This window comes from Lepisosteus platostomus, chromosome 9, assembly GCF_059453375.1.
Source record: "Lepisosteus platostomus isolate fLepPlt1 chromosome 9, fLepPlt1.hap1, whole genome shotgun sequence".
In the NCBI taxonomy this organism is placed as follows: Eukaryota; Metazoa; Chordata; class Actinopteri; order Semionotiformes; family Lepisosteidae; genus Lepisosteus; species Lepisosteus platostomus.
In genome coordinates this window covers 30,523,531-30,538,257 of record NC_142619.1, presented here as the reverse complement: position 1 = coordinate 30,538,257, position 14,727 = coordinate 30,523,531, and the positions used below count along the sequence as shown (strand labels likewise).

General features: G+C 37.6%; 1 protein-coding gene across 1 annotated transcript in view; it reads left to right on the top strand.

The window, feature by feature from the left end:
* Positions 1 to 5,624: 5,624 nt before the first annotated feature.
* Positions 5,625 to 14,727, top strand: part of tmem178bb (transmembrane protein 178Bb) — a 121,847-nt gene continuing 112,744 nt past the window's right edge. Inside the window, exons 1-2 of the mRNA XM_088644685.1 lie at positions 5,625 to 6,326; positions 7,201 to 7,977. Of these exons, the coding sequence (XP_088500811.1) occupies positions 7,596 to 7,977 (382 nt within the window). The 5' untranslated portion in view covers positions 5,625 to 6,326; positions 7,201 to 7,595. The remainder of the gene's footprint in view (positions 6,327 to 7,200; positions 7,978 to 14,727) is intronic.

The following is a 14,727-nucleotide window of genomic DNA, read 5'->3' as shown; positions in this document are numbered from 1 at the left end:
ATTAATTTTTGTTCAAATACGTCTCCCTCCTCTGCGTCTGTAGAAGTAATAGTTTTCTTCTTAACTCAAGTGCTTTCTCAGAAAGTTCCAGCACTTCCTTTGAAAATGTGGGTGAGCTCACTGGCATGCTGCTGTCCCTCTATCAATAACCTCTGCACCATTACTCTCACCCTCTGACCACTGTCCACTTCACTGCCCCTAGTCAGATGTGATTCAAGGCCTGGTGGAGCTGCGCTCTCAGACACTGTCGTATCTCATGGCTGATGAGAAGAATGTCCATGTCCGGTCTGTTGCTCTACAGCATTTGTGTGACTGTTTGTCCGATGTCTGAGGTGGTGAATGATGCTGCAGTATGGACTGTAAGCGGGTGTTCTGAGCATGCGGTGTTGGATATGTGTTTATAGTGTGTATCATCTCAGCTGCTGAGGCTTTTTCTTAATGATAGCACAGTTTGTGTGTGACCCAAAGGATGGTCCTGCAGGGTTTGAAGGGAGGGTGCTGTCAGTGAGAGCCTCCAGCAGAAACATGGGACACACTACTTTCCCCTCTCTCACACCTCCTAAAACAAAAAGATGAAACATGGTAATAAGGTACATACTGTACTGAATGTTGAAAGATCAAAATGCCAGGTATGGCATGGATATAAAAATAATGCATTCAATCTTCACACAGCCCGTGTCACTCCCCATGTCTTTTTCAGCACCTGTTTAAAAAGTTGTAGCTTACATTCATCTTGTTATAGACCTAATAGGGTGGCCAACGTGAGCCCGCAGAGATGTAACCATGCAAATCTTCTAGGTCTCTAAATCACTCTTCACACAAGGTAAAACTACGTAATTGGGTTGTCATTAAGACTCATAATAAAATCAAAAACATAATGCAGCATGCTGATCACCAGCAACCTTGGTCACCCTTGCATTTAATAAAATTACATAATGAAATTACAGTATACCTTGTGCATTCACCCGTTCGCTTTCACTGTTAATAGCACCTTCTTCTCCGCAGCAAGGAGATCTGGGGCTATTGACTGTACTTGAACATAAATTGTACCGTACTCGTACGTGTACAGAATACTGGGACAGGTGGTACCGCCTTGTCCATTAATAACAGGGCACGTTGCTGTGTTACAGCATTGTGGGAATCCACTCTCAGCCTCTTCTATAAGGTTTTTTTTAAATTGGCCACAGTAGATGGCCATCTGTCTGAGAAGCTGACATTGAATCTGCTCAATTCTGATTCCCAGGAACTGGTGCACATTAGTATTGTCTTCCAGGGTTTTTCAGTATATCTTTAGTATGTCATTGATACATTCTATGAAGTAGAGCTTTTGTGCCACTGTCATTGAGAATACAAAGAGCCCTGATTGCAAATATGTCTTGTTTTGATAAATTAGGCTTTTATATGCTATACACTAATAATAAAATACTATCAGCTGTAATCATCTACTTAATATTGTCTACAGTAGTTTTGCAGTATAAGTTTTTAAATTGTTATTTGAGCTATAAAGTGGTACTATTTATCATTTAACAGTCAGTGAATAGTAAATACTGTAAATCCAGAACAATGCAGTATTTTTCTAATGCTTATTCATACTGTAAGTTTCAGAATTGCAGACGTGAACAACAAACTCCCTTCATTAATCAAACACCTTAGCAATTAACTTGACTCTCCCCTCCACAGAGTGCCAAGCCAAAAGCACATAAAAATATGGTTATTGAAAAGTGCTGTTCTCATTGCTTTCCTTTATAGAGTTTGTAATGCACAAATCTGATAGTCATTCCGTATCAAGTAATAAGTTTAATCCACGCTTTAAAGAGAAGAAATAAAACACCATTTCGGCTGTGGAGCCTTCTTCAGGTGTAAGAAAGATAGGGCAGTAAGCAGAGATAATATAGCATGGGAAAACAAAAGCCAGGAGAGAGGAGGAGGCGGGAGCAGGGGAGAGGCAGAGCAGCCAATCAAGTGGTGTAAGGTCGAGAGAGGTGAGGAGAGGTGGGAAACGAAACCTACAAATGAATAGAGAGAATTCGAAAAAGACAAGTCTGTCGTTGAAAGAAGGGGGAAGGTGTGAGCCAAGTTTCAGGATAATTTTAGTTTCTGATGTCTTTTTGTTATAGGAGTTAAGAAACCCTACTTTGAGAACATAGACGGAGAGATTAGAGTGGTCATGGCCGTCAGGGTGAAATGAGAAACTATGGGCTTGGAGAGATCTTTAATCTTCACATACCCTGACGTGTTCTCTGAAGCGGTCTCTGAGTCTCCTTCCTGTTTCTCCAATGTAGAGATAGCTGGGCATTTACTGCAAGAGATACAGTAAATAAGGTTTCTGGAGGTACAAGAGGTCGCCTGGATGATCCAGAATTGTCCTGAGGGGCCTTGAATGAGTGTGGTGTTAAATATGTGCTTGCAGGTGATACAGCAAGCTTTGTTGCAGGGGAAAGTGCCTGGTGTGGATGATTGCCGAGGGCGGTCAAGGGAGCTGTGAACAAGAAGGTTTCGCAGATTAGGTGGTCGGCGATATGAGATGATAGGGCAGTCAGGAAAGGGCGATCATTCAATATCTGATAAGATGTTGAGTCACTATGACAGTAGTGCACAAACAGTACAGTCCACTTAAATGATATCAAAATGTTATTGCTATTTAAATGATCCATTCACTGCATTAAACAAATACAAAACAAAATTAAAATACATTACAGGCTTTCAAAGCACCATGTCAGAAGATTAAGACAGTCAAAACATAATTCCTTATTTGACTGATTTGATCATTGCCTCAAAAATGTTATTTCTTTATGAAACAGGGTTCAGTGTGCAGAGCATGTTACAGAAGTGACATTAGCCTTGGAATCTCGACACCATAATATTCTGCCATGGAAGAGGCCCCAGTCTTTTTGCGTGATGGTTAGCTAATGTCTAAGAAGTGGCACTGTGTGAAGCAAGTGATCGTGATCAAATTCATGAAGGGGCAAAACTGAGCTGCACTCAATACACGTTACAATACACGTTAACTGGAGTTTTGGTGACTTTCATTGTAATTTAAATGTCATTGTTCTCTACAAAATCTGTTATGTGATCTGGGACCAGGACACTTTCGTTAAGTCTGACCTTTCCCGAATTGCTCTAGAATTTCCAGCATATTTTTGTAAACAACTTCAAATGTGATACTGCACTTTATTAAAATAATACAAAGATAAGAATGGCATAAGTCACTTTGAATGTTTCAGTATGACGACAAAGGTATCAGAGCTTTCTTTTGACCTCTAACTTAATCCACAGCACTAATATTTGAATGTAAAACTTCTTAAAGGGAATCGTTTCAGGATCTTTCATTCATGTTAGCAATGATTAAATCTAGCCTTTTCAGATATTAAGTACTGTATGAGAAGGTACAACAAAGTACTACAGGAAGCCTTTGGGACAAAACTGGATGTTGACTGCCACAGAATTTGTGCTTACAAGCATCTCTTATTATCAAGCAAGAGAATAGAATACAATTTTGTTTGGACATTATTGAATTAATTGATTGGAAGTGTATCATAAAAAGTGCTCTTTACTTTTGAGATAATTAAAAGTATGGGGAGGTCAGTTTTTTCCATTTTATGTTCATGTGGACTATAGTCACAAAGTATATATCAGCAGAGCTTCAGCCTTCTTACTAATTTACTGTTTTGTTAAGGTTTGTACATGGAATTTGACAAAATTAGATGTGCAAGTCTGAAAGAACATCTGTTTATTCTGAAGCACCACATAGCACAGGCAACAAATGAGCATAGTGCTACTACAGATTACATTTACATGTCATTTTACATCAGTCTCTTTTGTAATTGTTCATACAGTTGTTCATTCTCAAAAGCTGATATCTTAGTCAGCCTGATTAAATGTGTAGGCTAAGACATCATCTTTTAAACACCAATCAACTCTTTGGACAGATGTCCATTAACATTTACCTAGACAGAAATCCCTGCTGTAAATAATCCTAGAATTACTTTGCAGACCACCAGCTATTTAGTATTTAGTGACTGAATTTCCCATTACATCATGACAATCCTTGACTGCATGTCGTTCAAATGTTAACATTCCTGTGCTGAAGAATCCCACAACCATATACTGTACTGTACAGAAGGACTGTTGTCTTGATACTGTGGATACCTGGATTTTCTTGAAAAAAAAATACAAGTTTGTATGACGATATGGGTACACATCTTCTGTATGAGGCATTGCATTAAAAATATTTAAATTGTAAGGAGTTAAGGAAAACTTCCTCACTTCTCATTTCAGCACAAAGAATTTGTTATGTTGGCTTTGCATGCCCAAAACAAGCATGAACAGTTATCTTTGGCTTCATTTGAACTGAATCAGAATTCAAATGACTGAATTCAATTCAATTCACAATTCAACTGCTACTGTACATATCAGAATATCAACTGCATTGAAGATTTTACCTCTGCCTTCTACCACTGCCTTCATGACCAGCTAGTTACCAAAGGTAGTAGTTGTTTGTAAAACTCTTTGTTCATGGTATACAGTAGCTTCCAACAGATTCTCTAATATATATATATATTAAAAAATAGCTTAGCAATCAAATACTTATTGTGTACCTGGTGTGGCCTTTTTCACTTTCAGGGCTGTCATTTAAATATTGCAAGTGTTTGTATGAATGATCTTGAAATGCATTATGATTGTAAGCTATTTCTCCCTGAATTACCAAATTCAGACACTGATCAACTGATATATTTTATGATATACTGTAAATGTTCTGAAATTGCATCATGCTGGCTTACAGGGAATATAAAAATTATTAATTGCTTTTGTATAGAGGTTTTCACGACAAAGAACCCCAAAAAACTTTTTATGTAGGAAGGTACCCTCTTCATCAACCACTTATCACCCATCAGCTGCCCCATTCACAAACAGTAATAGCCTAGCCTAGCATATACTGTATAAACAAACATCTTGTACAGTCTTGAACTGTTGTTATATCATGAGGCTTGTAACAGTCCTAGTCAAATAAACTTAGAAAGTGAAGCAGACATTGAATATCTTAATGTCCAAAAGTCACCTGAATAAACTAAAACTAGGATAGCTAATGGTTTATAAATGCATGTAATATATAAATATAAATAAAACACATTCATCTTCAGTAACCATTTTACCTTTAGAGGGCTGTGGTGAGCCAGAGCCTAAATGAGCACGTGCACAAAAACAGTGTGACAGAGAGAGACCATGCAGACTCCACACAGACAACCCGGTTTGAATCCAGGATCCTTGAACTGTGAAGTGATAGTTCAACCCATTGAGATGTCCTGTAATATGTATTATTTACTTTTATTCTTCACTTCTTAACTCAAATGTACAGTATGCTGCATTTAAACACATCACGAAAACATCCATTCAATTTCCGAGAAGCACGCAGTAAAAACGTCAGCTGATGATTTCCGACTTTCATCATTAACACAGCTGGTCATTGGCAATAACATTAAAATTTCATTGGATTCTTTACACTAGTCCGCATGTGCCCTGTTGCTGTCAATGGTTTTAAATAATAGACCGACAGTGAGTGTCCCTCGTCTTTGGTGACTGATTAATAATAAACAGGGTTGCACATGTTCGCAGTGTTCAGCTAGACTATAAATATTACATCATGTGTATTATCAGACAAAAGAAAAATCGATGAGGCAAGAACTACTTTCTAACGCACCAACTAAAAATAAAAGTTATAATTTCTACTGCTGCGACAACCGTATGGAGTGTGACTTTAAGAAGGTACTTTAATAAGAGATGAGGCTCACGTTGTCAGAATGACATCACCACTGACTCTTCTAGCTAACAGAGTCCATTGTAAAGCCTACATTACACGGTTTTATTGTAAAGGGTAAAAAAACAAAACATTTTTCATTTCTCGAGTTGGGGGCAGACATCGGAAACGTTGAGTCAGGAAAAATGGCTATTTAAATCGAATATGCGGGTATTTCAGTATAATTTGTTCTCAGAAGGAAAATAGATGCCCATGCCCAGGCGAAAGAAGACGAATGACTTTTTTTTCAGAACGGAAATTTGTATGGATTTCGCCGCAGTTTGCCTTGCAAAACAAATGTAAAATAAGCACAGCCTCTGCATCTGGGGATTCGTAGTTAATGCCGCGAAGAGAAAAGGGAGCCTTCATCTGTGAACAAGCTTGACTAAGATAAAATAAAAAGGGACACATTCCACGACACAGAAACCCGGATTCTGAAAACACGAAGTTTCTTTTAAATCGTAATTGCACGTTTCAGCATTTTGGAATGCATACAACGAAATGAGATAACATGATATCTTCTTGATTGGTGGTGAGTGAAATTGTGTTGAAGTCTTAGTTGTCAACAAAAAAACATTTCATGACGTTTTTATTTGCTTGGCCTGCGTTGTTGAATTCAACCAAAATGTGTTAGTAACATACTGTATAAAATATATTTCACATGTATATGTTTTCAGAATATATGGCGTATGGTATAGTATAATAGTGCTATTTAAAATCAAATGATGTAGAAGATGAGGTTTCGCCTTAGAGTAAATTATATCGTGTTTGTTTTTTCGTTTGCTTACCGTATACAAAATTCCAGCGTAAAGTATATCCAAGAACTGAAAATTCAGAAGAAATTCCAGATGTCACCTAGACACTAGCCCTAGGCACCGCTTATTCCTCACACTTAGCATGACATCGCGCACATAGTCCGCAACCTGTGCATATGTGTCTCATATGTGTTCAACTGTGCATATTTTCTGGTATTAACTGGTTTTGGTGACCATGTGTAAACCTGCATGTTGAGAAATTCAAGGGACTCCCGAGCTCTACTGCATAACCAAAACGGGAAGGGGTGGGGTGGCTGAATAGCACCCGACAACAAAGATATATCCGTTTTTGCCAAGCTTTTCTGGAACCAAAACGGTTTAATGTTTCCTGAATAGTAATACATTGGTGAGGCTTAGCGATATAAATATAATAATAATAATAATAATAATAATAATAATAATAATAATAATAATAATAATAATGTTGGGTCAAATATTACCGTCAATAAATACCGCCGACGCCTTTGGAGGGAGTGTTAACCCTCACTCGCAATATGCACGTGTAATCTTCTTTTGAAAAGGGAAATAATGTATCAAATGAACGATTTAAAGTGAAATCGTTAACCTTCCCTTCTTTGTCTCTCTTCAAAGGTTCAGACGGGTCCCTCTGAAGCGTGAAAGACGTTTTGCTCCGATTCTTTTGTGGATATCCCCGTCTCCTCTAATTTAAGCGAGTTGTCAGGGAAGAGCAGCGGATGGATGTTAAACGGAGAATGAGATAAGCATCTTTTCAGTCGCTGAGCGTCCGCAAAGCTGCTGCATTCCCTTCCCGGGAACAGTATAAAGCTACAAGATCCCATACAAAGCTACTAACCCCGAAATTTATTACCTCAGCCTAGGTTAACTTCACTTGCATGTTTATCGCCTGGATGATGGTATTACTATTGGTCCCGAGGGGTGATGTAAGCTGAGTAATTCAATGCAGGTGCACATAGAGGAGCTGTCCGTGCTGCTGTGGTGCTGATGCGGCTCTGAGAAAAACGAGCATGGCTGCTGGGAAGTTGCTCCTCTATGCCGGCCTCTCTCTTGCACTGTGCGCCCTCGGCATGTTGGCGGTGGCCATCTGCTCCGACCACTGGTACGAAACGGACGCGAGGAGATACAGAGAGAGGTGCAAAAGTTTTTCCAGTCGCAGGAACGACCCAGGCTTTATTTACATTCCCAACAACAGCCTCCCACTGAGGGCGAGCAGATCGAGGCTGGACCGCTGGGAGGAGAAGCTGCTGCTGGCGAGGAACCGGCGGCAGCTGTTCGCTATGAGCGCGGCAGACGAGTGCAGCCGGCAGTACAACTCCACCAACATGGGGCTTTGGAGCAAATGCCACCGGCTTGGATTCGACCAGGACATTGAAGAGCTCATAGCGAAAGGTAAGACTAACGGATGGATTGCAAGTAAAGCGCAATTTAAACTATTTCGGATGAACAAATATGAGGCTTGATTCTTTTTTTTTCTTCTAGAAGACACAAACGAATTTAAACGTAAAAATCTAGAAATGTAAAACGTTAATAAAAATATAAAAGCGGTGTCATTTCGAGTCCATGACTCTGGTACCTACCGTTGGCATAAGGATTCTGTTAAAGTGGAATATGAAGAGATTTCAACTGATATGAGTGAGCAGTTGCAAGCTTTGATTTGAAGTTTATATATATAGTTAACCATTTTGTTGGATGAAATTATTTGAATTGTTTAAAATACTGAAGCATTAGGTTGTAACATAACCCCACAGAGTAATTCTTTGCTTTTCCTGTGTATACAGTATGTGTTGTAGCTCTTAAGACATATTGTAACTAAAATTATAATTCCAACATTAATTAATTGGAAATCCAGTTTTGTCCTTTAGAAAGGACATTTTTTTTCCATGCACACACATTTGCTTCCAGGCAATTGTAATGTAAATACATGCATAACGGTTTTACTGCATGCCAGATGTATTTCTCCCCTCTGCAGCTCAATAACCGAACATTAAGCACATGGTTCCTGTAATAAAATGTTTCTCTAACACCACAAATACTGCTTGAGTGCATGAAGCCTTAACATATATAATGTATATAGATTTATGAAGTTATTCAAATAGGCTAAAACTCATGGGAGATCAAACCAAGCAGACCAACACATCACAGCTTCACTGGCAGGATAAAGGTTGAAGAGACCAGAAGTTACTAATCGGTGTTAGGAAGAGCATGTATCTTAAACAACTCTGCTTTTATAACTGCTTGATAAAGACACATTTGGATACATTTTTGAAAAAGTAATTGAATATATACTGTACAGTACACATGCCAACAATCTCTTTTTCTTAATTTCATCATTTGTCTGTCTCTTTAAATGTATACATTTGGGGAATTGTGCTGGCTAGTTTCTGGATAGATTTACTGTAGGTCTGGGTGTGTAATTTTGCTAGTACAGTATGTGCATAGTCCTGTGTAAATGCTTATGAATTAAAGGCTGCTTCCTATGTAGAAGAAGCATTTTGGCACTCAGCATCAATTGTATTGATGCAACTTCATAACAGGCCTCGGTTCTCTGAGCATGACCCTTATTTGGAGAGAGCCCTCTCGTCTTGTCTGGAGTCATTTGGAGCAAAGTATTCCACTGTGTGCGAAGAAAGCTTCTGATAGTACAGAGGATGTGGTATGATACTCATCCGTCTGAATACACAGTCCCCCTCCCCTCCAGCTGCTTCCCCTCTGAAAAAGGCAATCAAGCAATGATCACGAAATCTGAAACACAAAAGCCAATAAGGTGGCCGAGAGAAATCAGAAATCTCACCTGTTGGAAATCCAAAGGTTAGTTTGATATTGTGATACTTTAATAGACATAGTCACACACATAACATGAGACTGAATTTACTTTCCCAGGTGAGATTTACTCTCCGCGGATGGAGGTCTGAATTTCATACCTCGGGATGGGAAGTAAATCTTTGATATAAAAAGTAACTTCCAATGGGGAAAAGATATTATTTTAAAGTGACAAATCCAGCTATACTTTGGGGGTTCATTGCCAAGATTAAGGAAAGGTGTAGATTTATGAGGGGATCAGTAAACAAACATGCCCTTTTTGGGTTAAAGATGAAATGCAATATTGTGATGTGTTACTAATCCTAAACTCTTACCATAAGAATCATTTTGTGTTCTGACATTAATGTTTTAGTTTGTTAGTGTCGCAGTCATGGAGAGAATAAATTGCTTGGAGAAAAGTCTGATATATTCACTGCAAAATACATTGGTTAACACCAATATTACCACAATGTAGGAATACACGTAGACTATAAGTATAAAGTTAATCTTAACATGAACAGTATTCAAAGTTAGCAAAATCTTCTCAGAATAAATGCATCTTTTGCAAATAAATGGTGATAACATTTTAAATGTTAAAAACATGTTAAATACATTTTAGAACAAAAGAGTAATTAGATACTGTTGATTGTTAAGGATTTTGTTTTTCACAAATACTGTCTTTCAAAATACTGTAAAATACGCATTATGTATTTTATTGAATATTTTTTTAGCAAACTCACAAGTGTCAGTACAATGTTTAGAACATACTGTATATCCTAAGTTTTAAGGTTATCCCTATGAATTATTGGAGCATTTTCAGAACACTGTAAACTTTTTTCCCCAAGACTCTGCCTGTAGAAAGTTTCTGATTCATTTTGTAAAATATACTGTAGATGAAATAATATATTTAACAAGAGTGTACTATCAAGACTTCTCATACTATGAGGAGAATTGTGACTTAATTGAGGCTGTATGTACAGTACATGTTACACATACAATGTAGTGTATGTATTATAATTTGCTTTAGCTAAGAGTATTGGCTAAGATAACAACAACAACAGGTGGGACAGTGGTGCAGTGGTTAACATTGCTGCATTGCAGTGCCCTGGGTTGATTCTGAACCTGGGGTGTTATCTGAGTGGACTTTGCGTGGGTTTCTTCCGGCTCCTCCAGTTTCCTCCCACGGTCTAAAAACAAACTGGTAGGTTAATTGACTTCTGGGAAAATTGGCCATTACAAATAACTCAATTAAATGAAATGTCAGACTGTCCATCACTGTGTCTCGGGGGCCAGGGGTACTTCCAGTTCTGGATGTACGGGGCTTTATAAAGTATTATGTCTGGAGAAACTGCAGTATGTCGGTGTGTTGACCACTTGTACTGTACGTGCAGTGAGTGGAACCAGATTCAGTATTGACAAAGATTCGCTGTAATTCCCAAGCAGTGGAGCTGTTTGAGATGTAAGCGTTCCCAAAGTGCTGTTCTTAGTCTAGGGGATTGTTTTAGTCATTTACATGCACATTTGTGTCACAAAGGAATAGAATATTCATCTAGATTGATAAGAGCATGTTGTTTTAGATTTCAGGACGACATATGAAATAAATGAAACCGTTACACAGTAACAACAAGCAGGGATAGACATGGTGCGTGTGTCTGCAGAATTGGAGTGAGGTGAGAAGATAAAAAAACGCACCTGCTAGTTTAATAATATTTTCCTTCCCTGGATGGTTTGTAAAACAACCTCCAATGAACAGCAGCAATAACTCATTCAAAAGATTCCTTAAGCTGAGTGGTTTCCGGTATGACATTTCTATGGTAACCTGGTAGAAAAGACAGCTGTCTGATGAGGCACGACAGAAAAGCAGTGCATTAGCTGTTGTCAGTTTTAGGTTTGGGGTTTCTTTGGTTCAACTTCTTTAGAACAGTCATTTTAAATGAAGATCTGTAATACGGAGCCATGATCAAGCAATGGGTTTTTGTCACCCTTAAAATTTATACAAATCTTCATGGAGAAATTTGTATTTGTGCTTTTTTCTGTGGTACAGGAGGTATCATCCTTCTCAAATTTTGTCCTCCACATAAGCTACAACTTATCGTTGTGTGTTTTATATACTGTATACAGGACATACAGTAAGTGGATGAGGACTGACCTAAGTACCAAATTTACTGTTTTGCTTCATGAATACCTGTTTTGTAAAAGTTACTTGAATATTTCTTTTAACTTCTCTCACTGGCACCATCTCTTATTGAAACAAGTGAAAATAATAATTTTATTCTTCATGCTTCCAAAATAGTAACCTCTTAGATCTGAGGGTCACAATCCACAGAACAAAAGGCCTCATCTTTCGTCAGTTGTACCCGAGTGGGTGCTTGCCAAAGCCATTCATTTTCTCAAGTGGAGAGATCCATTAAATCATGCCCACTTAAAGCTCTCGTGTCATCAGCCAATATGATTGGTCAGATTTAAGGACATACACGTACAGTATCTTACCCTATTCTATTGGGTGAGACAGTGTAGTGATTAGATTGTATATTAATGTATGAAGAAAAAAAAATTAAAGAAATCACTCCTGCTAACTTGTAATGTTTATACATAAGCGATAAAGGTGATAATCTCATGATTGGACATGTTTTTGTTCCAGGATGTTTAATCTTATGCAGAATTTCCATTCATAAAATTGCAGCATAAGAAGGCTTTGTTTAGACAATGTTCTCGTATTCCTATGTTTTCAACTGAACTACAGTATGTGTATAGGTAAAAAAAAAAAAGATTTGTTCTTAAAGAGTGGTGCAGTGTTTTGGTAGTTAGCACTGCTGCCTCTCCCAGTCTTGAGTCCTGGGGCTCCTTCTGTGTAAAATTTGCCTGTTTGCTTCATGTTTGCATGGGTTTTCGCTTGGTGGTCCAATTTCCTCTCACCTTCCAAAGACATGTTGGCTTGAAAAATGTGTTTGCCCCTCTTTGGCACCGTTATGTCTAGCGCACTGTTTGGTGTAGTCCATTTTATGCTCAGTGCTTCATGTACTATATAGACAATCCTCGCAAGGAATTCTGATAATGCATGTGTGCTCTTAACATTATTGTGACTTAACTATCAGAAGTGATAGCTCAATCATTTAGAATAGGAACTATTTAATAATATATCACCAGCATAATCTCCTGCTGTGTGACATCACTCAAACAAGGTTGAAGAGGAAAAGGCTGTTATAATCTCATTACTTTCAGATGGTGGGTTTGACAGAAAAAGTTCCTGGGACATTCTTTAAGACACTTCACTAAAAAGAACTGAAAAATCACAAGGGATATGTTTTTTTATAGAACATAGACAGATACATAAATAATTTGTGCTTTGTGGTTTTAGTACGAAAATGAAATAAAATTACTTAGACAATAATGTAATTTCCAAGAAAGGCTTTTGCTTAAAGCTTTGAACTGACATACTGTACATGTGAATAAAATGAATCAGAGACCATGCCTGAACAGAAGATCTGCTTTCATTTTGATTATTTGATAAGTGTTTAAATGATAATAGAAGCCTACCAGATGAACTACAAGGAATAACACTACGTTTCTCCTATTAAAAAAATCAAGCAAGATATTTACTACATAAAGCAGTATTTTCTATGGAGGTTTGTGTTCTCTACTGTACCATTTTGAACAGAGTACCACTGCATGGAGAAAAAACACAAACACTGGTCTTTTAATATGTTAATCTGTTAATATTTCAGTTACAATACAGGGATTATGCCTTGGGATTAGTGTTGGAAATAGGATGGAGTTTGGAATGACGTGTTGCATGAGCTGACATTCATGTACAGGGTGATTTATTTTTGTATTAATCCAACGAAAATACAAACCTTTGTTGTACATTCGGTTAGGAGCACAGAATATTGCATCAACCTAAAAAAAGGGATGAAAAATGTACCTTCAAAAGTTAGCCACCCAGGCCTGCATTCAGGAGCTGCTTTTCAAGATGGCAGTATGCATTGTGAATGAAGAAAAAAATGCTTATTGTAAGGAATTAAAAAATGGACAAAATAATGCAAACCCAAAGTAAATGAACAATCAATTAGAAACAGTTAAAAAAAGCAGAGACACACTTTAAACCCCATTATAATTTATTAAACCCTGTTGATGTTTCATCTTGCTGAAAGCCTTTTTGTGTCTAAACATTGACAGAGTTTAATAAATTGTAATGGAGTTCAGAGTATGTGTCCCTCTTTTTGTTTTGTAAGTTACAATCAGAGTGGGAATTCTGTATTTGATTATGTAAAGAAATAATTGTCGAGAGTTTGAAGTTCATCATGTACAGTAGCAACCGAAGACACGCTTTCCGTTCGGTTTCCTGATATCTATAGCAGAGAATTGGCTCCACCAACCAACTCATTTGATCTAAATGCATGTGTTCTTACCTGTGGGGACGTCTGGAAGATTATGTATTCAAGGCCAAGCTGCACATTATTGAAGATATATGTGAGGATTCAGTCCCTGTCTGATCCCCATGAGAAAGGGAGCTGTTCAGCACAAAGTTTAATCAATGTTATCCTTACACACCAGAGCAGATTGCAGAATTTGACTGTACAATTGTACATCATGAATAAATTCAGAGAAGGACATATTAAATATATTTTGAAACAGTACACACATTAACAGCATAATTTAAGTGAACGTCTGTCTCTTCAATTATTAAAATATTCTAAATATGTATGTAGAATAAACACATATTGTAAATAAAGAATATATCATTTCAGCATGAAAGCATTCAGTTCAGAAAGCTTTTCTATGCATATTCACTAGGAAAAATGCTTCGTATAATGATTTCTTAAGACAAAGATTATGTCACTGACTGAGGAAAATCCCTTGTGTTTGATAGAAACATCTTGTTACCATAACAACACAAATATGCCACAAAATGTTTTAACTGCTTCTGTTTTGTCAGGAAATGTTTTATGTTCATTGATAAGTTCAAAATTCCAAGAGACATACCATTGTAGAAATTCAGGTGGGTAGCTGTGTCTGCATGCGAAGGCTGCAAAGGAACAAGTAATAGGTTTATTCCATGCTGAAAAGAGAAGAAAGAAAACACAACGTTTCGGCCGTGGAGCCTTCTTCAGGTGTCTTCTTCTTCAGTTGTCACTTCTTCAGGTGTCACCAACGTTGTGTTTTCTTTCTTCTCTTTTCAGCATGGAATAAATCTATTACTTGTTCCTTTGCTACCATTGTAGAAATGTTTGCTTGATGAGGGCTCAGTAATTGTGTTTGAATTGAAGAGCTGGAGAGAAATACTGTGTTTAAAATTCTTTGCAATAACATTAGAACTACTGTACATACTGTAAGAATGGG